Source organism: Rattus norvegicus, chromosome 6 (assembly GCF_036323735.1).
Source record: "Rattus norvegicus strain BN/NHsdMcwi chromosome 6, GRCr8, whole genome shotgun sequence".
NCBI classification, from domain to species: domain Eukaryota; kingdom Metazoa; phylum Chordata; class Mammalia; order Rodentia; family Muridae; genus Rattus; species Rattus norvegicus.
In genome coordinates, this window is record NC_086024.1 from 52274418 (window position 1) to 52300851 (window position 26434).

At 46.2% G+C, this 26434-nt stretch overlaps 1 protein-coding gene across 50 annotated transcripts in view; it reads left to right on the plus strand.

Moving 5' to 3' along the window:
* The window catches only part of Myt1l (myelin transcription factor 1-like), a 398973-nt gene extending 381560 nt beyond the window's left edge, over positions 1 to 17413 (plus strand). For 34 of the 50 annotated variants that reach the window (XM_039111668.2, XM_063261464.1, XM_039111682.2 and 31 more), the window contains 4 exons: positions 5306 to 5397; positions 8648 to 8757; positions 14125 to 14268; positions 14571 to 17413. In XM_039111668.2, coding sequence (XP_038967596.1) covers positions 5306 to 5397; positions 8648 to 8757; positions 14125 to 14268; positions 14571 to 14711 — 487 coding nt within the window. In that variant the 3' untranslated portion in view covers positions 14712 to 17413. The other 16 variants (XM_063261488.1, XM_063261463.1, XM_063261469.1 and 13 more) reach the window with 5 other exon arrangements.
* The last annotated feature ends 9021 nt before the right edge of the window (positions 17414 to 26434 follow it).

Here is a 26434-nt window from a genome sequence, read left to right on the forward strand (position 1 = left end):
CTCCCAATCATGCTCTCTCTGAGAAAAAGGGGGGGTTCTTTGCCTGTGGTGGAAGCTTGGTATGTCCATCCAGGCTACCCTGACCCTCCAGCCTCAGGCTAAATTCTCTCCCTGGGAACCTGTCTTTTCTCAAAGTCTGCCAGTGAACTTGTCCCTCACCTCTGCTGGAATCAACTGAGGTGGATATTGGTCACTCCGGATATCCTTACAACAACACATAGTGTTAGATTAAACAATAAACAGTTGGAAATTGCAGCCGTTCCACACTGACACATAGAACTGTCTATCACAAACAAAATCCAGGAAGAAGGAAAAGGGGAGAAAACAGAGGAGGGTAGAGGAGGGGAGGGGAGGGGAGAGGACTCAGAAACAGCCTGGGAAGTTAGAAACAGTGGTGTGTCTGCTTCTCAAGCCTCTGGGTGGCATTCTCTTTGAACCACCCAGCCCTGTCGTCTCCCCAGATCCCAACCCACTCCCCAGCACCAGCAGCCACTCCTCTCTAGGCTTCTCCCATGGCCCCTTCCAGGTGCTCTCCATGACAGTGGCAGCAATACAAGCTTCAGGACACTGCTCTTAAATCCAGTGCCCTCAGCGGATAAGTCAGGTCTCCAGCCATCAGCCTCTGCCTATCTCTGCAGCTACATCTGTCACTCTTAACACTGGCCATCCCCAAACCCAAGGCTACCAAGCTCTACCTCATCCATACCTGCTTACTCAGCAACTAAATGCTCAAAGGGAAATACCTGCCAGATTTCCCACCTCTGTTTGGACAAAGGTGTCAGAGCCCAAGTTAGGAAGGCAGTGGTCAGCCCAGTCTGGACTCCAGATCCTCTAGGAGCCCTGCGAAAATATTCTGTCACTCAGGGAAAGTGTGGACAACCACAGAGGACAGCATCCTGTCAACCACGACTGCTGCTCTCTGCAGGGCCTCCTTTGAGTGCTGCTCCACTGGGAACTGCTACTGTCGAGTGAAATAGATGGGGATATGAAATTCAGTGACCGTACAAGGGCTTCTTTTTTCTTAAGACTGGGCCTCTCTGTAGCCCAGGCCGATCTTGAGTTGGATGGAGATCTGCCTGTCTCATATGAGACTGTACCCAACTCCTAGCAAGGTTCTGGATACTCTGTAGTGTTTCTGGGGTCACCGCTGCTCAGTCACCCCCAATGACCCATTAGGTGAGCACCAGTCTCTCTAGTGTCCCCAAGTTTTGGGAAGACTGTTTCTTTATGGGACTGAGGAGGCTGGCAGGGTTTCCATGACCGAATAGGCTAAGCCACTTAGGTAGCTAGAACTTACGTCTGGGTGGCTGGTCACACAGCAAATTCCAAGTCCATAATATACAATGGTAAAGGCTCCTGGAAGAGAAATATCTCACACAGGCGATCGATGCTGCCTGTGTGAGAGATGCCCCCGCCCCCATCTCTGGAAGCCTCTAGAAGTTTGAATCTAGGAAAACCTGGTTTTGCTGAGCAGAGCCCCCAGTTGACCCTCACTGCGTGCTTCCCTGGGCTTTCTTCCAGATCACATTTTTGTTCCTTATCATCATGCCCTGCCCACTTTCACCACACATCCTTGGAAGTTTAGCTCCATGCAACTGAAGGTTCTCTAGGAAACTAATGTCCTGATAAAGACTAGAGACCCTCCCTCCTCCTTGTGCAGCCACTGAAATCCTTGCTGGGTCCTTAAATGATGTCTGGTGCCCGATGTCTGGGACCCCAGGCGAGGAAGAATGGGGGAAATGGGCGTGAACTATGGGTTCCCCAGAATTTCTCAGCTCTGAAACTTCAAATCAAAGCTCAGAAGCCTCCTGTCTTTATTAGAAAGAGCTTCCACAACAGTCTGAGTTCCTTTGCTTGGAACTCACCTTCTGAGGAAGGGAGGCTGGCTGTGTGCTCCTTCCCTGAAGCCAGTGGGTGTCTTATGTCTCTCAGACCCACTGCCAGGCAAAGAGGAGACTGCGTGAGTAACCAGCAGATGGCAGTATGTCTGCAAGGAACCGGACACTACCCAGAGGTCTAGGCTCAACTCCAAGTCTGACCCAAGAGGAGATGCACTCATGGGATTGGAATGGCAGGAACTGAATGGGATATTTGAGCAGGATGACGCATTCCTTAGGTCTGCTGCTTCCTGGTACAGTTTCCCAAACTCCCGCCCAGGCCTCACCTCCGTGTGTAACACTGTTATTTACCCTTTCTATCAGGTAGCTGTATCCACTGACGACAGAGAAGCAACATAAAATTGCTATTTCTAGGACTTCTGTTCAGATCAATGTGAGATGGCTTTTTTTGTCTTTTACTTCCCCTTACAAATGTAAAAAGGAAGGTTTCTGTTTTTAATCCTGGGCAGTGAATACCTGAGAGCTAAACTGAAGCAGTGTGGCCCAGAATGCATCTGGCTTTCTCCTGAGAACTGCAAAGAAAGAGGCACTGCCTGGAGTTAGGAAGTCTGGGACTCTACTTCAGGAGTCCTTGAAGCAGCTGCTAATAGTGCAGAGCCACCAGGCAGCACTTAATATCTGTTGTGGTAAAGCAATATAGATCAGTCCAAAGAACTCACTAGAAGCTATGCTTCTCATTGTAGAGAAAACAGAAGAAACTAGAGACATTCTCATGAGTGGAACCCAAATCAGGTTCCATGAAAACAATATCTTGAGTGGGAAATGCCCTCTGGTGTCAGTGTTTCCCATCATTGATTACATGCAATCTTACCAAAGTCAGCCAAAGCAACTCCTGAAATTCCCGGTGTGCTGTGCTCCTGGTCCAGAAAGAGGCTGAGATGCCCAGGTGTGATGTCTGGGGATGTGATCCCTGCGCTGCCATATTCTTGAGTTAGGAGAAGCAACTGAGCCGGGTGGAGACTGAGCCAGAGGCTTCCTAAAGCACATGCTTCTATTTAATAGATAATTAGGTGGGGAAAGTTGGGTGGTCAGTGCACAGTGCTGGAGCAGAAATATAAGACCGAAGAGCATCATGGGTAAATGTAGAAATGCAGAGAGGAGTTACCAGTGTGCAGACCTTAAGCTGACAACAGAGACATTTAAGAAGTACTGGCCTTGAGCTGAAGAAATGATCTGGAGTCCCAGGCCATTGCACAGAGTGTGTGTGGTTGTTGGATTCAGCCCAAGTAAAGGCCCTACAGTTCCATTTAGGGATGCAAACACATGGGTCCCAGGGATGGTAACTGTGAAAAACAATATGTGACAGGATTCTTCCTGAGGCAGCAGCCTGGATCCAAAGTAAAGAAGGGAGGAAGGCCTCTGGAACCCAGTACTCCACATTCTGATGCTCTCTGTCCAACTTTCTGGCCTCTGAAAAATCTGCTGCCAGAATGGCTAGGGAGGAGATAGTAATGGCCGTAATGTGGGAGATGCATGCTCTGTGGGCCTGGGCCAGGCCTTAGGCTGGAGCAAAGTGCTATTCTGAGAAGCATAGTCCTGATAATGTTTGCAGGAGGCTCAACCAGTAACTCATGCCCACAATCATACCCAACTTGCCCTGGAAATGGGGATGGGTCCAGGTATAGCCTCTTTGGATAGCATTGGCCCGGAAACTCTCATTTCAGGCACCTGACTAGCACAGACACTGCAGCAATGTGCAGAAGTTACTACCGTCATTAAACATTATACCCAATCCTAACATGATCTTAAGTCTCCTTTCACGAGTAAGCCTAAAGCTATACAACGCATGTTCCTTGATGGATCCTAGCCAACAGCTAACAGAGATCCTACAGACTCTACTGTAGCAGAGGACTCTTATCCCTGGGATGCATATTACATTGGCACACCCCAAGCATTATATGTGTGTTGTGGGCAAAGCTGTAAACAACACCCCACCCCAGCTAATGTGGTCATGTCTGAGCTCAGCACTTATGACTATATACAGAAATGATGCTGATAATGTAAATGCAGACAAGAAGCTACTACAGGCTGACTGTAGGAGACTTCTGTGATTTCAGAGTGAGGTCCTTCTAATTACACAAAGAAAATCTGTCCATAAAGCAGTTGTGGCATCCCATGACAATAGGCTCACCATCTCATGTTTGCACAAGCACACAGTGGTACACTTGCTTGTACAGATCACCGGGTTGCATTTATCAAAGCATACAAAGGGGCAAAGGGAATAGGACTGTGTCTCTTCCGTGTGAAACAACAACAGCAGGTAAGGCTGTGTGAAGGTGGCTTTTCAGGAGCAAAACATGCCAAAAGCAGTCTCCTGCCTTCACATCTCCTGGTAGCTGCAGACAGGCTCCTGAGAACTCTGGGCAGTGGACTTAGTCTGGGTTTATTTCTGGGGGGAGAGAAGTGTGCTTCATTTTGTTTGCTGAAAGGTCTCATATAGCCACAGCTGGCCTTAAACTCTTGTTGTAACTGAGACTTTTCTTGAATCACTAATCCTTCTGCATCTACCTCCCAAGGGCTAGGGTCATAGGCATGTGGCAATGTACCCATGCCCACGTGGGAAGGTTTTACACCAGGTGGGGCAAGGCTGTGGACGTGAGAACTTGCTCATACCTGGGTAAATTGGGGGTGCAGAGAAAGGGGAATGCTAGCATCTGGCTTGTTTCTTCCTTAAACCCTTTTTAATTAGTCTAGATTCTTGGTATATAGAATGATATTACCCATACTTGTGGTGGATCTTCCCTCCTCAGTAAAAACTCTCAGAGAATAACCTCGAAGACACGACTGGAAGTGGGGCTTCTAGGCAATTCTAAACATAGCAGTGGTGAAGATACAGAAGTGCATTACATCCATCAGGGGCTATCTGAAAACCTGGCTGAGTAACAGGTCTGCTTTCAGAAATATTAGTGACATTATTGACTACTGACTTTATACCTGTCTTCATCCCAAACAGTTGGTAAGAGGATGATGCGAAGGGGGTCATGGCGACCAAAGCTGGGTGGAACATTTTTACTCTACTTTGTTTCATTATGTTTGAAATTGGAATGAACCTAGTTGATGTGTAAGTTTGATGGTATCCATAAAAAGCAAGCTTTTAAGAAATATAATAGCTCTATGAGTTATACCATGAAGAACATGTGTTGTCTTGTCTCATATACCTGCTCTGGAGACCCCACTCCAGAGGCCACAGTAATTACACACCCATGATCAGCCCATGTGCATGCTTATATACACATAGACCATGTTACCCTTATAGGTATGTGCTGGCACACAGCACCACTGATCTGTATTTCTCAACCTCTCTGTGATATCAGTTGAACTGATAACCACTCTGAGATACCTCATCTGACACTGCAGGGCTTGGGCTCTCTTGAAGCCCATGGCTAACAGCCATCTCTTATCAACAGCTTGTCAGGATGTCCAAGAGCCACATCAGCAATGAAGAAAGCAAAGCTGTCTGGAGAACAGATGTTGACTATCAAGCAGCGAGCCAGCAACGGTAACTACACCCTGGAGTCCCCAGCACTCCTGCTGGTCAGAGAGACCAGCAATGGTAACAACAACCTGGGTCATTCCTGCTGGTTAGAGAGGTGGGATGTCACTGTATGCCAGTGACTTAGCCCACTGTTCTGAGACCACAGAAGCAGAGCTCATTAGGCCCCACCCATGTCCCCTGTCCCATGTCCCAGGATCTCCAACACTGTGTCAACTTGCTGACCAACAACCATGGCACTTCTTTTCTTCCTCTTTCTTTGGGCACCCATTCCTAAGCCTATAACCTAGGAGCAGCTTTAGAACACTGAGGGCAAAAGGCAAGGATAGCAGCCTTCTTCCTGTCTTCTCCTCTCTCTCAGCATGTTCAATTATGGATTGTCTTGAATTGATCTTCAACATTTGTCCTGTTCAGGAGTCCCTATTGCTGGTGATTGGTTAGGATGTGTGCACCAAGGAAAACCAGAGATCCTGGGAGGATTTTGTAACAGCTAAACATACTAGCCCACAGGTCCTAGACACACTCCACAGTCTATCCTCGTGACTCTTGGATCCCATATGCATAGTTCAGCCAGTAGCTAAAATTCACTTGCAGGAACAGAGTCAATGATATGACACCTTTGGAGTTGTCTATAGCCAAGGGTAGCTAAGTGTCAGTGGTGTCCTAGCCAAGAAGAAGGGATGTTCTGCCCTATTGTCTTAGGTCTCAAACTGTAAATGAGCTTCTTCTTGGGGTATAGCTACCTGCTTTCTTTATGTATCTGCTGCAAGCAATTTTCATGCGGGAGCAGGTTCCCAGCTATAGAGGTGAAGCACTGTCTAGTGTCTCTGAGAGCACGAAAACATGATGTCCCTGGGAGAAGACATGAATATATGGGATGCCTCCTTTAGGGAGCATTAAAGTGCTTCAGGATGAGGGCTTGGTTTTGGCCCATGAACTAAGGAGTCTTTGGTAAAGAACACATAGAACAAAGCTGGGGAGATGGCTCAATGGGTCACATCACTGCTCTTCAAGCATGAGGACCTATATTTAGATCCCCAGGACTGACTGGAGTAAAGCCAGTGGTGGCAGCATGATCTTATAACATTAGAGCTGTAGGCTTAATTAAGAAGAAGAAGAAGGACATAATAGTTATTGAAGAGCTGGCCAAAACCAGATGTCAGAGGCTGGCAGTACCTCCTATGTCTCCCCAATACCCATGGCTCAACACTCACCCAAGCTGGTTCCATAACCAGTAAACAGAATCTGTGAGTGAGATTAGTGAAGTGGCACAGGCATCCCTACCAAGAAGTTCTACCTATACTCTCAGTACACAAAACCCAGAGTTACCCTGAAGCCAGAATGGTAGAATCCCAGGTCTCCTTTGCCTAAACACCTCCTAAATCAGAACTCTACATACACTACAAACAGAGCGGCCATGGCTGAGAGATCCTCACATCAAACTGGTACATGGACAATGGCATCCCAGTTCAAATCCCAGACTTTGCTGGTGATGGCCATCTCCTTTAACCCCAGCTGAAGGCCAATTGCAGTATGCAGGTACATGCACTCTTGTCATGCTCTTCCTGTCTGTCATATTATTTAATATCCTAAAGGTAGTACAGTGCCTACAGAAGCCCTTTCTCTGCCAGGGACAGGTATAAATACTAACATGTGGCCCATCATCTCCAGAGATATACCCAATTATGTGATGCAGACTTAGGGGCTTCAAGTACTATGAGCCAGTGTCTGAGGGATGTGGAAATCAACTAGAGTCTTTGCTTTCCAGAAGGCCTTGGGCCCACCCTCATGTTCTCTCCTTGGATCCTTAAACAGTCAGCATAAAGGGCTTGCTTTGAGACACTCGTAGGCAATCCCCACCACTGTCTTGCCCACTAAGAAGCCAAGTTTCTTGACGTAAAGAAGAAAGGCACTGAACTCAAAGCATGCAGCAGTCACTGACAAGGCACTTAGCATTGGATCTTGTAGACCAGCCCTGAGGTCAGGGCAAGCATCTTTTGGTAGGTTGTTCTCAGTCTGTACCCACTGGATACTCGTTAGTGCAGGATGTAGCCATGAGACAAAGGTCAGTTCAATGGAGAGAGAATGAAGACACTCTAGGAACAAACAAAGTAAAGCATGCCCTAGAGGAGGGACAACTCACACTGGGTAGCCTATCCAGAGCGAGTGAGGAGCGTGCTCTCAACATCAGTCTTCCATCTTCAGTCAGCAGCCTTGGTTTTTACCCTCTATCTTACAGCAAAACATTTTGTTTTGTTTTGTTCTGTTCCCTCTAAAAGCAACTCCTAAGGCTTAACTACCATGGACCTGTCTCTTTCTCTTCTCTGATAGAACTCTTGACTCAATCATACCTCTCTTCAGCCAGGCTTCACAGTGTTTGGGTGTGGCTCTGGCGCCCATCTTCTCCCATCTGTTGTGCAAAGCTTCAAAACAGATTCTGCAAGGCTTGCCCTACTGTATTCTTCCCCATTGGTCTGCAGTAGGATCCCTCACTGAGGAAGGTGACCAATGCTACACACAAGCCCAGGACTGTCATGTTTGAGGATAATGACTTTTGCACTCCATGGGTCCTCAACCATATAAAACCAAAAAGCCCCCAAACACGAGAATTCTCGTTATATCGTTATTGATGATACAAAGCTGTCAGCAGCAGAACACAGCAGAGCAGATGTTGAAAATCCCCTTCGTAAACACAGGTCATTAGCTATGTGCATGGGCTTGCCAGGGCTGGCCTTGGGAGCCACTTAGGCTCTTGCATATGGGCAATTGTAGGCCTGAACTGCTCAGCCCAAGATAGTCAGGGTCACATTGGTCCCAGCTTCTGAACAAGTCTGAAGTCACATTCTGTTAGGACTCATTATGGAAGCCTGATGTGCTCATCACGACAGAACAAAAGTGAGCATGGGAGGAGGCTAAGTGCACAGAGTGGGAAGGAATACAACTTGGAGAGCCAGGGGTCCATGAGGCAACCTCTGTGCAGAGTCTCCTGAGGTTCAGGGCACTCAGCCTGGAGCTCCGACCTGTCAGTGCCCAGGGCTCTCTCTACGAGGTCTTCATTCTCTCTCAGTGCCTTGGTTATAAGGCAAGCCGTGGCGGGGAGATAAAGACATACAAGCCATGTTTCTTTATAAATTCAGTGATACATTTCCCAACAGAATTCAACTCAAAATGGAAAAGCAGCAGCAGAAAACGCAGTACTTGTGCCTCGATGTTTTCAGGCACCGAGGCCCTAAGTTGATGATTTTCACCATTGCAGGTATAGAAAACGATGAGGAGATCAAGCAGTTGGATGAAGAGATCAAGGAGCTCAATGAGTCCAATTCCCAGATGGAGGCCGACATGATCAAACTCAGAACTCAGGTAACAGTTTGTGAGGCCGCAGTTGTAGCGCCGGCACGGCTCCCCGCCGCTGGCTCCTCTGCCCTGCGCTTGCTGTTTGTGCTTATGGGGAAGGAGTGTCCCTGTGTGCCGAGGCTGTCACAGGACTCCTGTGACCCTCCTGCATCTGCTTCCAGAGTGCGGTGCTTACAGGCATATGGCAGCGCGCCTGGCTTCAGGCCCAGGCCTAGTGCGAAGTTTTTCGTTCCAGTTCTCCCGTAGATTCTCCAATCTCATACCAATGTCAACCTGGAGTCCTGATCCTGTGATGATGCCTCATTCTAGTACTAGCAACTCAGCCGCAATTCTGCTTCCATTGTGGAGCCTCTATTGTGGTTTTAATAAGAAGCCTCTTCTCTGTTCTAGTTTAAATTAGCGCTGTTGCTTAGAGAGGGACTAAAAGCAGCTCCTGGCGGAAGTGTGGTTTCCTTGTTTTCCATGTCTCCCCATTTGTTCCCCCAGTGGTTGCCCTTGCCTTCGACAGAATCATTGCATGACCATATTTGTTACAGCACAGAGGCCATGGGTTGTCCACCTACCTGAGTGTGCCTCTGTGTTCAACCAGATCACATGTGGCTAGCCATTCCCATAGGATCAACCGCTCCATCAAAGATGCAAGATGGGAGTTTTCTCTCACAGTGTTTAGGCCCTGGTGTTATTTGATCATTTTGCATCCATCTACAGTGGTCCCGGAAGCCCTAAGATTTCTGAGAAGCATCACCTATTGCTTGTGTCTCCAAGCATGTGGGCTGATAAGAAGCTGATCTTGAATTTCTGTGTGAGTTCTCAGGGTCTTGTGGCCAGCTGGGAAGGAAAGGGAAAAGCTTCTTGGAGCACTGAGATGAGTATTGGCTAACAGAGGAGCCCTGCATGACAATCACTGTGACACTCACTGTGGCAAGTGTCACCTTGGATATACATGACACACATGCCATGCCATATCCACTCACTCCTGGGTGAAGCACCCAAGGCCGCTTCATACTCTTAGGCTACACATTGATAGAGGACTTGAGGCAAACCAGAGACAGGTTAAGGCTGAAATCATTATTGTCAGGATCACACTGGAACCAGTAATAGAGAAAGTCACAGTCAGTGCACAGGGCTATGGCTCTACCCAGGTGACTGGAGTCATGCTCAAGGAAGAGCCCAGACTTAACTTTGTCAAAGAACCAGACAGTGAAGCCTAGACAGTAAAGGGGAAGGTACATGTGAGCATTTCTGTGTCTCACATACTTGCTAAGTAAAACATACTTCCCTGCCATTCTGAGTGCGGTCACCCATGTTAGTCTGTTTCTGTTCCTGATGCATGCAGGACTATTGAAGAACTTGGTGTGAAGAAGGCAGGGCCATTTTCACTCATGGTTCTGGAGATCCAAGGCCGTGTGTGTGTGTGTGTGTGTGTGTGTGTGTGTGTGTGTGTGTGTGTGTGTGTGTGTGTTTGAATGCACACGCGTGTGTGTTTTCCTCCTATAAAACACCAGTCTCCTATCATCCAACTGTGGGTCCACCCTGATGCTGCTGACCTTTTCTAATTCTGATCACCCACACAGGGTCCATTGCTAATGTCAATATTTACATTAAGTTTTAACCCTCATCACTCTTCATAGTAGGTACTAAATGTCAACATGGGAAGCCTAGGGACACTCAAATCTCATCCAAACTATAGTATCTTCTCTAACCAGAGACTACTGGTGTTAAATATCCAATGTGTTCAGTTCACTGACATGTAAGAATTCAGTTGGAGGAACAAAATTACTACATAACCAAGCAGGTGAGCCCACCATTTGGTAATATACTTGAGGAGTGTTTCTGGTCAAGTTGGTACAACCAAAATGGCCTTTATGAGCCTGGATATCTTAAATGTTCCTGTGTTTTACAGCTCTCTACAGAAAGGACTCTTAGTAGGATTTTGGATCTATACAGACTTGGGTAAAAGGTCCTGACTGCTCATATAACTCTCTGGGCAAGCAACATGACCAAAGATAATATACACTTTACCCCAATTCAGTTGTACTCAATGCAGCATAGGTATTGGGGCTCAAGGTATTCTGAGTGCCCAGATGGCCACACAGACCGTGTGTCTCAATTCACCAAGTTAAGTACGACAGGTCTCATCCAGTCCAACTCAGTTCTCACCCACTGTATGTAAGGTTTGAGAGCTTACACAGTGACTCAAGCAGAGAGCTACAGAAATGAGCTGAGCACAGCTGGACCAGGGGAAACACAGGAATTGAATACATGCCTGATGGAGCACAAGAAAGGGGAGAGAAGACTCAGGAAACAAGGCACAGGAGGAAAGTGACATACATGTAAGCTACCGCAAGATAGTTGTACATTGCCCAGGAGAAAGGGGGAGGCTATGGGTGGTAGAAAAGGAATGTGCTAGTACAGAAAATATAGGAGCAGAAGGAGGGGAGTCAGATCACAGCCTGTAAAGAACCTCTCCCCTGAGGTCACCAGTCAGGTTGAGCAGCTTTGCTGCGGAGGGAGAAGACAAAGAGATGCTAGAACATGAAGAGAAATCATACTCTCAGAGCAGACTGCTAATGAGAAATTACCTGACATCTGGCCCTGTCTTTTCTAGCCATTGCTAAGTTGGCAGGTATCAGCCTTGCAGCTGGTCTTCAGCTGCTGTGTTTCTATGGGACTCATCACATTATGGTTTATTCTCTCTGTGACATAAAACTCTCGGTGTAACTCAGTCTCAGTCTAGACCCTAAAATTCAGTCTCATGTGGTGATAGATAGCAGAGGACCACATGAATCAGAGCTTTCCCCAAGTCCCACTCCCTTAATGACCTGATACTGGGTATATGTCCCTGTCCTGTGCATCTTCTGCATGTATCAATGAAGTATGCCACACTGGCTTTGAATTTCAGCAGCCAGGAATCATAGAGCAAATAAGTTGGTGTCTGGACACCATAGCCTTTGTCATAGCAGTTCTATTCCAGTGCTGCCATATAGCTCTACACAGTACTGTGCAGGAGTTAAGCAGTGTGAATGTATTCCAAAATGGTGTTGTCCTTTTGGGTTTACAGTTGCCATTGAAAGAAGAAAGGGAAAAGAGAGAGTCTCACATGTCTCTCAGAACTGGGCCTTAAACTGTCTTTGTTCTTTAGTAACTCCTGATAAAGGCCTTTTTAGAAAACATTTAGGTCTGGAGGCATATGGAGCCAGGCAGGCAGGCAGACATGAGACTTGCTCAGAAGTAAATCTATAGTGTGTGCTTATCTTTTGAAGACCATCTTGGTTTTACCTCATAGCCTTCAATCATGTTCACAGATGATCTGAGGGACCCTAGAGTTCAGACTTATGCTACCTGGGTAAAGAGCCAGTGTTCTTCCCTGAGGTCCAAAACAGGCACGATCTGCCCCGGCCCTCAGCCTGCAGCCTGACTCTGGAAGTGGTACAGGCTCCCCATAGACCACCGTTGAGGACCAGAGCTTTTAGGAGCCTGGAGTGGAGGTAGACTCTCCCTGCAGCACTGTGACTGCAAGAATGACCGCACTGTGTTTAATGGCTTTGACACCTTCAGTGGAACTAAGTGTCCTAGAAAAACAGATTTGTTGATTTAAGGAACAAAGAAACTATAAAAATAAGGAAAACAACTAGGGAAGGAGGCCTCCCCTAGGTTGAGTGGGCTTCCAGGTTCATAGCACCTTAACACAGGCCTTAGCCATGCAGATCTGAATTCACAGGAGAAACTAAATTCAGGGCCCACTTGGAGTTGGAAAGTCAAGATAGTCGAGAGGAAGGAAGCCAGACTGTAAGACTTAGAGGGTCTCACAGTTCTATGTCTGTGTGTCCAGACACCCTCTAAATGTCCCAGTCACTATTTCGAGTGGTCTGGGTACCCTTCTAAGTGTCCCAGGACCATGTGAATGGCCTAGGACTGGCTAGGTTAATCCACTGTAATTTCTAGGCCACACGTGCAGCTTGAGCTCCCTTTCTGACTGGGACTTGTACAAGACCTTTCTACAATCCCTGTAGTTTCCTCCACTGCTTAGTGACATTGACATAGGAGACTACTTTTGTCTTGAAAACAGGGTAGCTTAAGTCTCTATAGGTTCTTCTGGGAAGGTGGGTGCTCCACACAGCTGCTGGAAATGACAGGGTGTCTTTGGCTGCCTTTAGACACATGAGTGGGAAATGCAGGTTAGAGGGGAAATTTATCTGAAATAGCCCTATGATTCCTGGAAGCCATAGTATCTATACATTTAACAGGAGTAGAGAGATGGGTAGTAGCTGGCATGTGCTTCTGAAACCTCAAAGTTTAGCCCCTAGTGACGTACTTCCTAACAAGACCACACTGCTCCAGCAAGACCACACCTTCTAACCCTTCTCAAGCAGGGCCACTCCCTGGTGACTTCAAAAATGTGAGCCTATGGGGGGCATTCTTATTCATACTACCACAGATAGAAACATTAATTTGACAGTAAGTACAGGGGAAGAAGCCATATGGCATCAAGAGATTCCCCCCCAGTAGGACAAAAGAAACATGTTCATTCTGTAGAGAAGTCCCACTAACATTGCTGTCCTTCCTGCTCAGTATCTCTTAGAATTTCATAGGCCCTGACTAGAGATGAGAGGTGAGAGCCTGGAACTTTAACTAAGTGCAGTTAAAGGATAACAAGAAAATAAGGAGAGTTGAGAGTAAGGGAAAGAGGGATAGAGATGCTCAGGAGAGAGGAACTCCGTGTAGAGGACACATGGCAAGTCTCCAGTTCTCCCGGACATCTTAGAACAGTGTGTCTTACCCTATGGGTCAAGACTGTTGGAGATCAAATGACCCTTATACAGGGTTGCCTAAGACCATCAGAAAACACAGATATTTACATGATGATTCATAACAGTACTAAAGTTACAGTTATGACATAGCCACAGGAATAATTTCACTGGGATCACAAGATGAGGAACTGTATTATAGGGTCACAACATTAGAAAAGTTGAGAACCGCTGTCTTAGGAAAAAGAAGGCAAACCAAGAGACCAGTCAGAACTCTACCTGCATACATTTACTAGTTCCCTATAGGGACAAAGCACCCATCAGAGCAGATAATAACACCACAAAGAGAAATTACCAGTACCAATTCTAATGAACCGGACACAGGGACAGATGAGGTGGATGAGAGTATCCGGACCTGAAAGCATTCAATGAAGGGACAGCGAGCAGTCAGGATCCCTCCATGGTCACTGTACACCATGTGTTCAAACGTAAAGAATCAAAGACACCAATTCAGGTCCCCAAGGTGCAGCCTCTGCTTGAGCAGAAAGCTTCTGTCCTTGTCCCCTCAGCCAGTGTGCATGCTCCCAACATACAGCCTCATGTTACATGTCACCCAAATGTGTGATTTCAGATCACCACAATGGAGAGCAACCTGAAGACGATTGAGGAGGAGAACAAAGTCATTGAGCAGCAGAATGAGTCGCTCCTGCACGAGTTGGCCAACCTGAGCCAGTCCCTGATCCACAGCCTCGCCAACATCCAGCTGCCTCACATGGTAAGTGACTAAGCATAGGTGAGCGCCTCGGAGCCTCCGCAGTCCACCTCACTGAGTAGATGTCTGTGTCATTGTCTGTGGTCCTTCAGCTTTTGGTTGTTTTTGGTCACCACCCTGAAACCATACCGTTAACCACTAGAAACATTGGTGGGGCTGATCGCATAACGTTAAGTGTGCTCTGAGTAGGCCTGTTAAGTATTATGGAAACAGTGGCTCTATGCTATGATACTGTTTTATGCTTTTGTGAATATACTATTCAGAAAATAAAAGTTGTATATGAACTACTATTTAATATCTCGTAGGATCCAATCAATGAACAAAATTTTGATGCTTACGTGACTACTTTGACGGAAATGTATACAAATCAAGATCGTTATCAGAGTCCAGAAAATAAAGCCCTACTGGAAAATATAAAGCAGGCTGTGAGAGGAATTCAGGTCTGAACAGCTGCTCTAGTGGTGACTCATGCTTAAAAAGGATGCCTCTTGTTTCTTGCTGCTGTAACTTACCAGAAAGTGTTATATATTTATTTCTGTCGGAACAGTGTTATGCTACAAGACTTCATAATGGTTTTGTGTGCTCTCGAGATAGTACCTGCAGACTAGTTTTGGATACATTCACATTTTGTACGTTTTCATATAAGCTGACATAGTGTGATTTCCCATGTAATGTTTATAGCTGCTGCTGTCTGCACATTTGGGGGTCTCTATATTTCTGAAGAGGTAAGCTGACGAAAATAAATAGAGTGTAAATTCTTTTTAATGCTTTAGTGATTAAATGTTTTAGTATTTTGAACTGAAATGGACAAAAAAGAAAAAGAAAAAAAAAGCAGGTTTGACTGATCACGTGTGGCCTCCTGGCCACTTTTAGACACTGTCCTTTGGCTCAGGTTGGAGGACTTGGTGGAATTTAAGAAATACATTTTGTGTGCATATTGTTTCATAGCAAGAATTGGTTGCAAAAAAATGCTTTATTTTTGAACAATGCTTGGAAATATTATGTGACTTTTTTGTTTGTTTGTTTTAGGAGGATGGTGTATGGTGGGGGCAATAAATGAGTTTTTTTGCATTCCAAGGAAATGGCATATGGATTAACTGTAAGAAATGAAATAAGTAATTTATTGTAAGACAACATCAAGCCATGGAAACTTGGCAGAAGATTCAAAGCAGCTTAAACAGCACTTTTAATTAACTCCTAAACATTACATGGTGGGACTGTGGAGACTCCGTTAAGACAGGAGCTTGTCAGAGGTGGACAACACGAAGATTTCCTTTGCGTTTTCAGTAACCTATGGAGCACCCTTCTCTTATTTCTCCTAGAGCCCCGTGCCCCTCTGAACTGTTACCACAATCTAGCTTACCTAGCTGAAGTTGATTGTTTTTTCAATTTGAGCAAACAGGTAATTTAAGCATTTCTCTCCCCCTTTCACTTTCACAAAGCATCATCATTGGTTATTCTTGTTTCACATCTGAGGATGAAGGCTAATGGCTGTGCTTGCCCTGGTTACTGGATGGGCTTCTCTGCTGGGCGGGTGGGAAAGCAGCTCTACCCTTCCCCCTCCCCGCCCCGCCCCGCCCCCACTCTGACTTTGAATAAGCCTTGGTCCTTTCCAGAACACTCTGGACACCAAGGCCAAGGACGTTCACGTTCTGCCCTCGCTGGGTCCAGCTGACTCTAGCGTCTGCACAGCCTTGTGTGACTCGTGGTGACCTAACCTGAGAAAGAGTGCAATCAGATGTTCAAGTAACTAAATAGACTGCGGCACTTTTTTGCTTTAAACTAGATCATCTTAGATTTGTCGATACCTTCGAAATTTGATGGTTTCATCCCAAATGACTGCACTATATGTATGCATACGGCCACTTTTGATTGCTGCACCCCTTCTGAGTAGTCTTTGACAATGTGTTGTGTTCCCCGATGTCGACTTGATTTCCTTTTAGTAGCATCTCTCTTCCATGTCTTGATGTTATGCAGGAAGTACAAAAGTACTTTAAAATTTTGTTATGAAATAAAAAAAAGGATGGGTTTTGTAAAAATAATAAAAAAAATATTTTTAGCAGAACAGGACTTACAGGGTCATTGTCCCCACAATGTGCCAGTCGGCTCTTTGCACTCGCCTTGTCCTATATATCCGTACGGAGGTGTGCAATCCTGTGTCAGTCGCCTTGTGACACTGAAGTGGATGAGTTATAGAGGAGGCCCTCGAGGCTGACCCAATACGGTTACTAAGGGAGACTACAGGGATCTCACGACAAATATTCTGATACAATACTCAACCTCGGTCTATATATATATATGTATAAATATAAGAATATCCCAGTGGCACTTTATACTGTTCACTGTACAAAAGCTTACAGTTTTCCACAAGGACTTTAATAACGAGCTGGGGAAAAGATTATGTAATTACTTGGGGCTCTGCGGGACCTTCTCTGTCCAGCGCCCCCTTTCTGTTGTGCGATTAGTTGTAGCTGCCATGCTCAGAATTGCCTTTTTGAGAGCTGAAGCAAGGTGCTTACTGTCACCTGATGCCATACACACGGTCCCAGGCCCACATCCGGGGGGGCCTCTGTTCATAGCGGCACATGCATTTCCCCACCGCGTCTTGTCTGCAGCTTCTTGGCCAATGTAGTAATGCTTTTAGTAGAGTAATAGGTAGTATCAGTTTGGATTCTTATCGTTATCACCTATGTACAATGGAGAGGGGTTCTAAGCACAAATCTGCTGCTCATGTAACGTTGGTACATAATATCAAATCAAAAGTTATCTGTGATTATATATAGGGATCACACAGTGTCACATGTTAGAATGCTGACCTTCCACATGGGGTTATTGTGAGTCATCAGAGCATATTTATTATAACTTATTGTTCATATTCATTTCTAAGTTAATTTAAGTAATCATTTATTAAGACAGAATTTTGTATAAACTATTTATTGTGCTCTCTGTGGAACTGAAGTTTGATTTATTTTTGTACTACACGGCATGGGTTTGTTGACACTTTAATTTTGCTATAAATGTGTGGAATCACAAGTTGCTGTGATACTTCATTTTTAAATTGTGAACTTTGTACAAACTTTGTCATGCTGATGTGAACACATCTTACTCTGAATAAAAAGGTGTTGCCACGTTTGTAGCACGAAGGATCTCCAATGGGTCTGAGTCTTCACTGGAGGGCCATCTGGGCTCCTGGAGCCCATGCCCCAGGTCTCTTGCTTTTGGAGTAGCACTGTGGGGTTGGGCTGGAACTTGGGGCACAGATGGATGGATATGCACCCCTCAAGCATCATACTTGCTGTGCTTCCCGGAGGACAGTTTGGCCTCGTTTACTGTTATCCTGCTCCTCACCCCTGCCCCGGCTGAGATCCAGTCTGAGCACCTGAGGTTGATTAGGGGCAGATGTCTCCCAACAGCTTGGCACCTTCTGCAACTCTCACACTTCCAACAGCACTGCTATTGTTGAACACAGGCCCGTATCCATCCCGGGTGGGACTGAAGGAACTTTCACAGGTTTTCCTCGCCTGGAGTCACATACTAGGTCAGGTACCTGCTCTGCCCATTGTGCCTCCCCATCACTACAGTTCCATGTGTCTTCCAGGACACAGAGGTTTCAAGGGGCCAGCACAGTTACTTCACAAAATGTCCCACACTGGCTGTGCGATTGCAGCCTTCTGCCTGATTCATTTTAAAGGCATGCTTTGTTCTTATACACAGTAGAGCACATGACATCACCTGGCTGATACTGGTTATCAAACTCCGGAGCTCACAAAGGATGGCGTGCTGCTCTCAGGCCGTTAGACAGGAGCTCAGCAACAAAGTCACCTATGACACGTAACTGGCCCTTCAAATGTGACACGCACACCGTCCTATTCCATTAATAAAAGTCACAGTTTAAAATCCAACAATAGCCTCCTTTAGTGTGCACAATTCCCTAAAACACAGAATCTAAGGAAGCAGCCCCTGTAATCTTGGCTAAACTGGAAACTCCCTCCCAGTGGCGCCTTGTGCTACTAAACACTTCAGGTCAAGTGAGCTCCTCAGACTCTGTTAGCTGGCAGCTATAAGACAGTGCCTGGAGCTGCTGCTCCTATCTTCCCGTGCCAGCAGGGGAGCAGTGACCCTTTTCCAGGTTCCTTCATTTCTGCCTCAGACCTGCCTGTGGAGTTCTGTTAAGTCCTGTCTTTTGGAACAGATAGAGCTAACGGAAAGACAGTGTGTTGGTGTCTCAGACCAGCCAACCTTGGAGCAACCCTAGAAGCAAGGTCGTTATTTAAACCTGTTCAAATAATAATGTTCAGAATCATGGAAAATAAATATAAAATAAAACACACTCACTGGTTCCCAATGGTTATCTTGAAAATAAAGTTTTTTTTTTTAAATCCTAAAATCCTATGATGGAGAAATGCGTGAACAAATCTGAGAAATGCACTCTGCAGAGGATCGCAGAAGTGATATAGCCCTAGCCATCATGGAGCAAACCAGGTAAGTGACCAAAATCCAGGTAGGCAGTATCAGGGTGGCTGGGTACACACAGGTGACCCAGAGGCAAAGCACAGCATTGGTGTGGGTCCAGCAAGAACAGAGCAGGGGGATAAGGCAGGAAAGTATTCCCTGGCCACTGCCCTAAGAAAATCAGAGGAAGAGGGACCTTGGAAGGCTATTGCTCCCAGAACAGCACCTTTGATCAGGACTGCACAGGCAGGACAAACCTGAACAGAGTGGTATCCCTTACTTGGGTGCCAGAGTCTTTTGTCTGAGACTTCCCAGTCTTCCTCACAGACTTCCCAGTCTCAAGGAGATGGGTTTAGGCATGTATTTCTCGTGTGTGTGTGTGTGTGTGTGTGTGTGTGTGTGTGTGTGTGTGTGTGTATTAATGGGAGAAATGTTTATATATTTGGGGGGGTCTCTCTATTTTTGTGTAGCCCTGGCTGCCATAGAACTCATTCTGAAGGCTGACCTCAGACTTAGGGATCTGTCTGCCTTGGGGTCCCAAGTGCTCGGATTAAAGGCACGTGCCACCATTGCCTAGCTTTAAATTTGATTTTTATAACCACAATACCTAAGCCCAGATCTGGGGATGATGAGGGAAGAAGCCATGGCCTGTGGCCACAGGGGATAAGTCGAGTGCCAAAGAACAGCTTTATGCTGTCCCCTCTTCCACCGGTGTTAAAATGGCTTTGCAAACACCAAGGATTCAGGGGCATGGAGGGGATCAGTTGACAGCAGAAGATGGCAGTCCCTCTTGGGCCAAGGGTTCTGCCCGGTGCCTAGCCATACCTCCTTAACTGACCCCATCACTGGGACGGCCATATCCTTTCCCAGCCCCTACTCAGCACAGCGAGGCCCGGACTTCTCTCCATTCACAATGACCATGACTGACCTGATATTCTGGCAGCAGAACACATCTGCTTTCTCCCAGTTGATGTCAAGACAGACAAACAGATTTTGTGGTGCTTGAACTCAGTAAGATTACACAGAGGAGCCAGGGTGTCTTAACCAACATGCAATTAACCATATGCCAAGGGAAAAATTCAAGCTTTACATTTTGTCTTTCTATTTCAAATGTGTCTGCACAGGTACACACACACACACACACACACACACACACACACACACACACACACACACAGGACCATCCTTACTCCAAAGGTCCTCTTCCTTCTCTTCTCCAAACAGCATGGTACCCATTTTCCATTCCACTCTATATTATCCCTTCTGTCATTTATGTTGCTCGAGTCATTTTTTTCTTCATCAAGGCAAGTTAAGAAAACAAAGAATAAGTGAGTCTTAACAAAATCCATGGGCTATGTGGGGAGGCTTAATGATAGAGGATATCTAGTAATTGAAGGAAAACAGGAGGGAGGAAATGGAGCATGGAATTACCAATTACCTCCCAGGACATAAAAAGTGACATGGGCTCAGGTAAGTCACAGCTGTCTTCTCTTAGTCCTGCTATGGGGTCTGTGTTGGTTGAAAGGTTGGATGTGCCCCTATGCTACTGTATTTGAAGACATATCCCAGGTAGTGGGGCTGTTTCAGGAGGCTGTGAAACCTTTGGCATGTGGATCCTTGCCAGAGGAAGTGCGTCACTGGGAACAGACTTTGGGTTTTCAGAGCCTCACGCCACTTCCAGTTTGTTCTCTCTGCTTCACATTTTCAGTTAAAGATGTGATCTCTCAGCTTCATGATTTTACTGCCCGCTGCTGTGCTTCCCGACCATGGTGGACTCTGCCTCTGGAACCAGTAAGTCTAAGTTCTTTCCTTCAAAAAGTGCTTCTGCTCACGATGCTAGCACAGCAACGGATACGTAATGAACGGGGGTCTGGGTTTGTTCTGACCTCATGTTGCTACACTGTGTCATATCAGCAGAAACCACAAGAAATAAAGCTAAGTGCCGCCCACAGCTGGGAATCTAAGGGGCCCAGCAACTGTTTATTTTCTCAAGGTTTCAGAGTAATTATAGTTTTACTTTCAGTCATGTGTGAGATAGAGGTAATAGATGCCAAAATAATTATTTCATCTAATATTCGGAGGCACAAAACCACATCTAAGACCATGTGGGGAGTGCGCTGGGGAAAAGTCTTACTAAATTCCCCAGTCACCAACACAAGCTGAGGCTTTCCACAGTCTCCTTAGAGTCCTCTGGGCCCCACAGAAGCAGCCACTCCAAAAGTCAGGTTTGCAGAGGCCTGTCTGACAGTGACCTGCTTCTTAGAAAGTATCCCAGAAGAGAACCCTGGCCAGGGGACAATGTTCTCTCCCTACACCTCCCAGAGTAGAGCAGATTTCTGCCCATACCCTGGGTCATGGTAGAGGTGAGCAGAATGACGCCACCTTTCTTTTTCCTCCACTTGAATGATCCCTGACAGACACAGCCAGGATACTAAAACCTAAGCAAATGTATCTTAAACACTGGCTGAGGACCCACCTGTCAGAAAAGGATAAGAAGGACAGCCTTGCTCCATAGAGAATAGCCAGCAGTGACCTGGAGAGCACTGGCTTCCTGAAGGAAAGATTCAAAGCAAATGCTCAAACTTGAGCTTCTCAGCAGCTCCTAAAGGAGACTCTGTGCTTTACCAACTCCCAGTCCTGTCCTGGGCCCATGCCACTCTAAGAGTTAGAAACTTCTGTAGACCAGGAAGATGACTTCCCCAAGAGAGTTGAGAAGCTCCACACTGAGAATTAGTGGAGACCTGGAATGGGAATATACAAAAATGTGTGTTTGGAAGCACTGGACCCTGGGTCTGGCCACTATCACTGCTTCAGAAAGACTCGAACCAGTGAACAGCAGAAGTGAGTGTCTTTAGGAAGGGAAGGTTCCAGAGGGATTGGATGGTAGCTGCTATCCTTAGGAAGCTAGGAATGGCCCTGGGTTTCATCCTCAACAGCGCATGAACTGTATACAGTGGTGCGTGCCTGTAATTTCAAGACTTGGGACATAAAGGTAGGAAAATAGTAACTTAAAGGTCATGTTTAGGTACATAGTGTCTTCAAGACCAGCTTAAGCTACAGATGGGGTGGGAGGGAGGGAAATGGAAAGAGAAAAGGGGGAAGGGGAAAGATAAAGAGAAGGAGAAAAGAAGGGAAGGGGAGGGGTGGGATGGAGAGGGGCGGGAAGGGAGGAAAGGAGAGGAAAGGGAGGGGAGGAAAGGACTTTAAAGCCCACAGTGTAACTTCAGAACAAACCAAAACCATACATACACCTACTGCTAAGACTCCTGAGAAGCTCACAGTAAGCTTACTCTCTTCAGAAGCCCACAACTGCACTTGGGTGTGTCTCATCTTCTCCTTAAGCACCACCCCTTTTGGTAATGCTTGTGCCTAAATCTAGGTTAAAATCTCTTCTTAATAAATTCCAGTTCTACATCTACTCTTCCTAAAAAAAAAAAGAAAAAAAAAAGAAAAAAACAAAAGCAAACAAACAAAACCACATGAAAGTGAAAAACAAAGAAAATTCTGGCTTTCCTTGAGTAGAAAGACATTCCTGGTCTCCATGCTCCAGGGGGCAGTATGGAGCTGTCTCTAGCTTCCATGCTCACTGTCTCAGCTACTAAGGAGGCATAGTAGCTCTATGCAACTCTGCCTGCTGCCTGCCTGCCTAAGGTGCTGGAGGGGACAGGTAGGGGACAAAACAGGAAGGCAGACAGTGATGGCAGGAGTGATACCTACAGTGAGTCTGGTCTAGCAAGTGTCCTTTCTCATTCTACAAGAAACCCACTGCCTCTCATCCTCCAGAGAGGAAGTGACTTTTACCAGCACATCAGGTCCTCTTACCATTGTGTGCATTTGAGAAATAGTCTTCAGAGGCTGCAGGAGTGGGAGTCCTGAGCCAGAGATCATGGGCAGTTAGTGAGAAAGTATCCTGGACTCGGGAAATAGTGGTGCTTATAGACAGAGGGATAGACACATTGCCCGTGGGGAGCAAACAGAGATCTTCAGCCAGTGGAAAGGGATACATAGATCCAACTGCAGTGCATGAAGACAAAAATGAAGGGAAACACCTCAGTTCTGGCAGAAGCATGGGTGGCTGGAGCCCAGAAGTAAGTGGCATCAAGTCCTATGTAGGCAGTTGCAGGTAAAGTCAGAAGTGGTTTAAGGCTGGCTGCTGATGAAGAGAGAGGAAGAAGCTCGGTGTGTGTGTGTGTGTGTGTGTGTGTGTGTGTGTGTGTGTGTGTAGGAAGAGGGTAGGTAGGTCTTGTAATCTGAAGTCTATTAGCCTCAGGCTTCTTATGACTGCTTCAGTCACAGAAGTCATTTTGAAGATGTTTCTGGCATTTTGTTCTCAACTCGTAAGGTACTGTTAACTCTATGGCTATTGGCTAGAAATCCTGAGTTGTCAACTGTACACATCTACAGTTTGTAAAGAGAACAAAACAGCCCAGACAGATTCTTGATGCTCCTTGTTTGGCGTGGAGACTGAGGGGAAGGTGCCTTTTGGAGGGGGCCGTAGCTCAGGGCGAGCACTGTGAGGCTGGACCTGTTGACCTGCGGTGGGCATCCATTTAGCTTCAGGGAATCTTGTTTGTGTACATAGTGGCATAGCACGCTGCTGACATTCTCAGTTGTGGAGGAGCGAGGGGTCAGCTGGCCTGAGAAGTGTTTGGAGTTTTTTCTTTAGTTAAGTGCAGTAGATTTCAATCTTTTTAAAGAAACTAGAACTTGTCAGCAAAGCGAAGAACTACTGCATTGATGGAAGTTCAAGAACCCTCTGGACCTAAATACAATTTGCAACATTCTGTTATATTGTTGCATGGTTAGAATGCTGAAATGTTGAAGTTAAATAAACAGTATTACATTTAAAAAAAGAAAAGAAAGAAAGAAATCATCCCAGATCTGGTTAGCATCTCCATTATGCTAAGAAAGCAGTGTCCCTGGAAGTCTGAAGGCAAATCTGAGCTTCTCTTCTTACCAGCCTGTGTCCATGGTGGCGAATGATGTTTCTGACCTTCAGTCTGGAGGATAAGAAGGAGCTGTGCAGCACCTACCTATGGTGGGACAGCTCTGAAAGGGACAAGCATGCTGCATCAGGACCCTGGGACAAGCAAGCACAACCATTCGACTACAAAGCTTCTCTGTTTGGTAACTAACAGCTTGGCCCAGCTGGTCCCCAGCCTCCCTCATTTACTGGCCAAGGGAAGGTAGGGTCATGAGCCCATTGTATCTAAAGCTATAAAAAATGAAAACTAGAGCAGTAGGAAAAGCACTCTACTAACCAAGCTATATCCTCAGCCCAGGTCCCGTGTTTTGTTTGTTTGTTTAATAGACAGTCCAGGTTTGGGTCCATTTTACCAAGAGATTTTTGGATTTTTTTCCTGTTGTTTGTTTGTTTCCTGTTGTTTCTTTCTGTAGTCCTGACTGTCCCAGAGCTCACTATATAGACCAGACTGGCCTGGAACTCACAGAGATCCACTTTCTATCTCCTGATTACTCAGACTAAAGGTGTGGGCTAACACACCTGGCTTAAATATCCTGTTTGAAGAATCCGATTCAGACAGGACCAGAGGCTAGAGTGTCTGACATCTGTGGTGAATGCTTGAAGAGCCAAAATGGATGCAGAAGAATCCAGAGAGATTCTGTTGTTTCTATGGACACTGTTTGAGATTTTCTATAATAAAATTAATTACTCCTATAATTTAAAATCTCTACATGGAGCTCATGGGACTCTCCACGGTACTCTGGTCTTGGGTTGCACCCCACAGAACAGAAGTTCACATCTAGAAGGTCTGGAGGGAAGGGCATAAGCTTCTGGCCTCACGTTCTGGATCAAGGGCATCTGTTCCATGGCAGGGCATGCATGGCCTCTGGCATGACCTCTGGAAAACACTGGCACATAGGGATGCCCCTGCCTCTAACACTGACCATCCATGGGCAACGTGACTTCAGAAGCTTGCATCCTATAACCAGGATGGACAGACAGGCCATGTAAGGTAAAGCACACAGCCCAGCCCTTAGATTGCTGGGGAACTTGGAAGCAGATGAGAGGCTGGGTGGTACAAAGAAAACCATGAAGCACAGCTCTCCACACAATTATGAAGATGGTCTTTTTATCATTTTCCAAGGCACTGTTTCAAACAGTGCAACTTTCAGTCAAAGTGAAATCTCACCACCTCAGAGATCCAAAGTCTAAAGGATCAAAATGGAGACCATGACAAGGTGACAGCTCACACAGAGACCTTTATACTCAAGACATTGATGCCCTATATTTCCTAAAATGTGAGGGTCAGAACTTGGCCCAGGCATCGCTTGTTCACCGTGTAGGTTCTAGCTCTGGTCCCACTCACCAAAGATCCTGCTAGAGAGAAAGCCTGGACCGGTGGCATGACGTATAGCCTGTTTGGAATTTATCAACAGGGAGGAGGCTCAGTGCTCCTCTCAGCATTTGAGTTTCTCCTGGGCACGACCGTTGCCTTACAGCATGTCTCTGGAAGAATCTATATGAAAAGTGTTTTGAATCACGTGTCATTCAAAATCATTCAGGCATTGCTACTGGCTGATCCTGGACATGTGACTCAGAAACCAGGAGTTCAGAAATGCCAACTCAACGTTGTTTTGTACTCATGAGAGATAAATGGCTAGGAAGGTAACTCAGTTGGTAGAATGCTTTTCTGGCATGCATGAGGCCCTAGATTAGAGTCCCAGCACTATATGAATGAGTATGGTAGTGCAGAACAGTAATTCTAAGCACCCAGGAAGTGGAAGCAGGAGGATGAGAAGTCAAGACCACCCTTAACTACAAGGTAAGTTTGATGTTGGTGTGGCCTAGAGGCTTGTCAAGGAATACAGAAAGGAAAGGGGAGGGAGGAAAAGAGAAAGAAGGAAAGGGAGAGAAAAGGAGAGAGGAGTAGAAAGAGGGAGGGTAGAGAAGAGGAGGGAGATAATAATTTGCCCAGAGGGAATATACATTATTATTGGTGCAGAGGGGTGGGTGTCTTAAAATGCACAGACTGATCTAGGTGCCCACTCTCAGTGCTCCTCACTCTCTGTTTCCAAATAGGGATGCCTTCCTGTTGGCTTTCAATTTCCTATCAGTCTCAAGGTACACTTATAGTGTCATAAATGAAATGATTTTTAGGTTCTGAGTGCTCAGTTTGTCGAAAGCTAGGAAGCTGGCCTCGTCACAATGGTGACAGCTTGTTTTGGTTCGGAACTCAGAGAGAAGGAAAAGGGACCTTGTTTTCGACCCATAACCGCAAGATAACTTTCGGCAGCCACAGGGCAGGAATCTTAGGTTCTACTCCTGGCTGAGCAGAGCTTTGAAGCCAGAACTGGAAACTCCTAAACTGCTGTGTGTTGCGGGACCATTGCAGAGACGGACTCTAGAACTTTTTCATAAAATGAGCTCATTAGATCTTTAGCTGGGAGACATTCCACTAGCTGAAGTCCCAGTTTTTAGGTGGTGTACTTGGCATTCCTTGGTTGTTTGGTAAGAGCTGGGAGGTAAAACTGCCCAGGTGGCTTGAGATGTTGACAAAAGCTCCTGAAGAGTTGGAGAACGTGCCTCCAGGGGCCACCTTGGCATTTCCAAGTCAACAAGGGCTTTGCTACAGCTGGGAGTGGTGGCTGCTCACTCTCTCCCTAGAGTACTTACCCAGTCAGCAGATCTCAGGTTCACTTTAGCCAGGACCTAATTGAGGTTGTCACTCACTGACAACCTGAGTGCTTGGTTGGA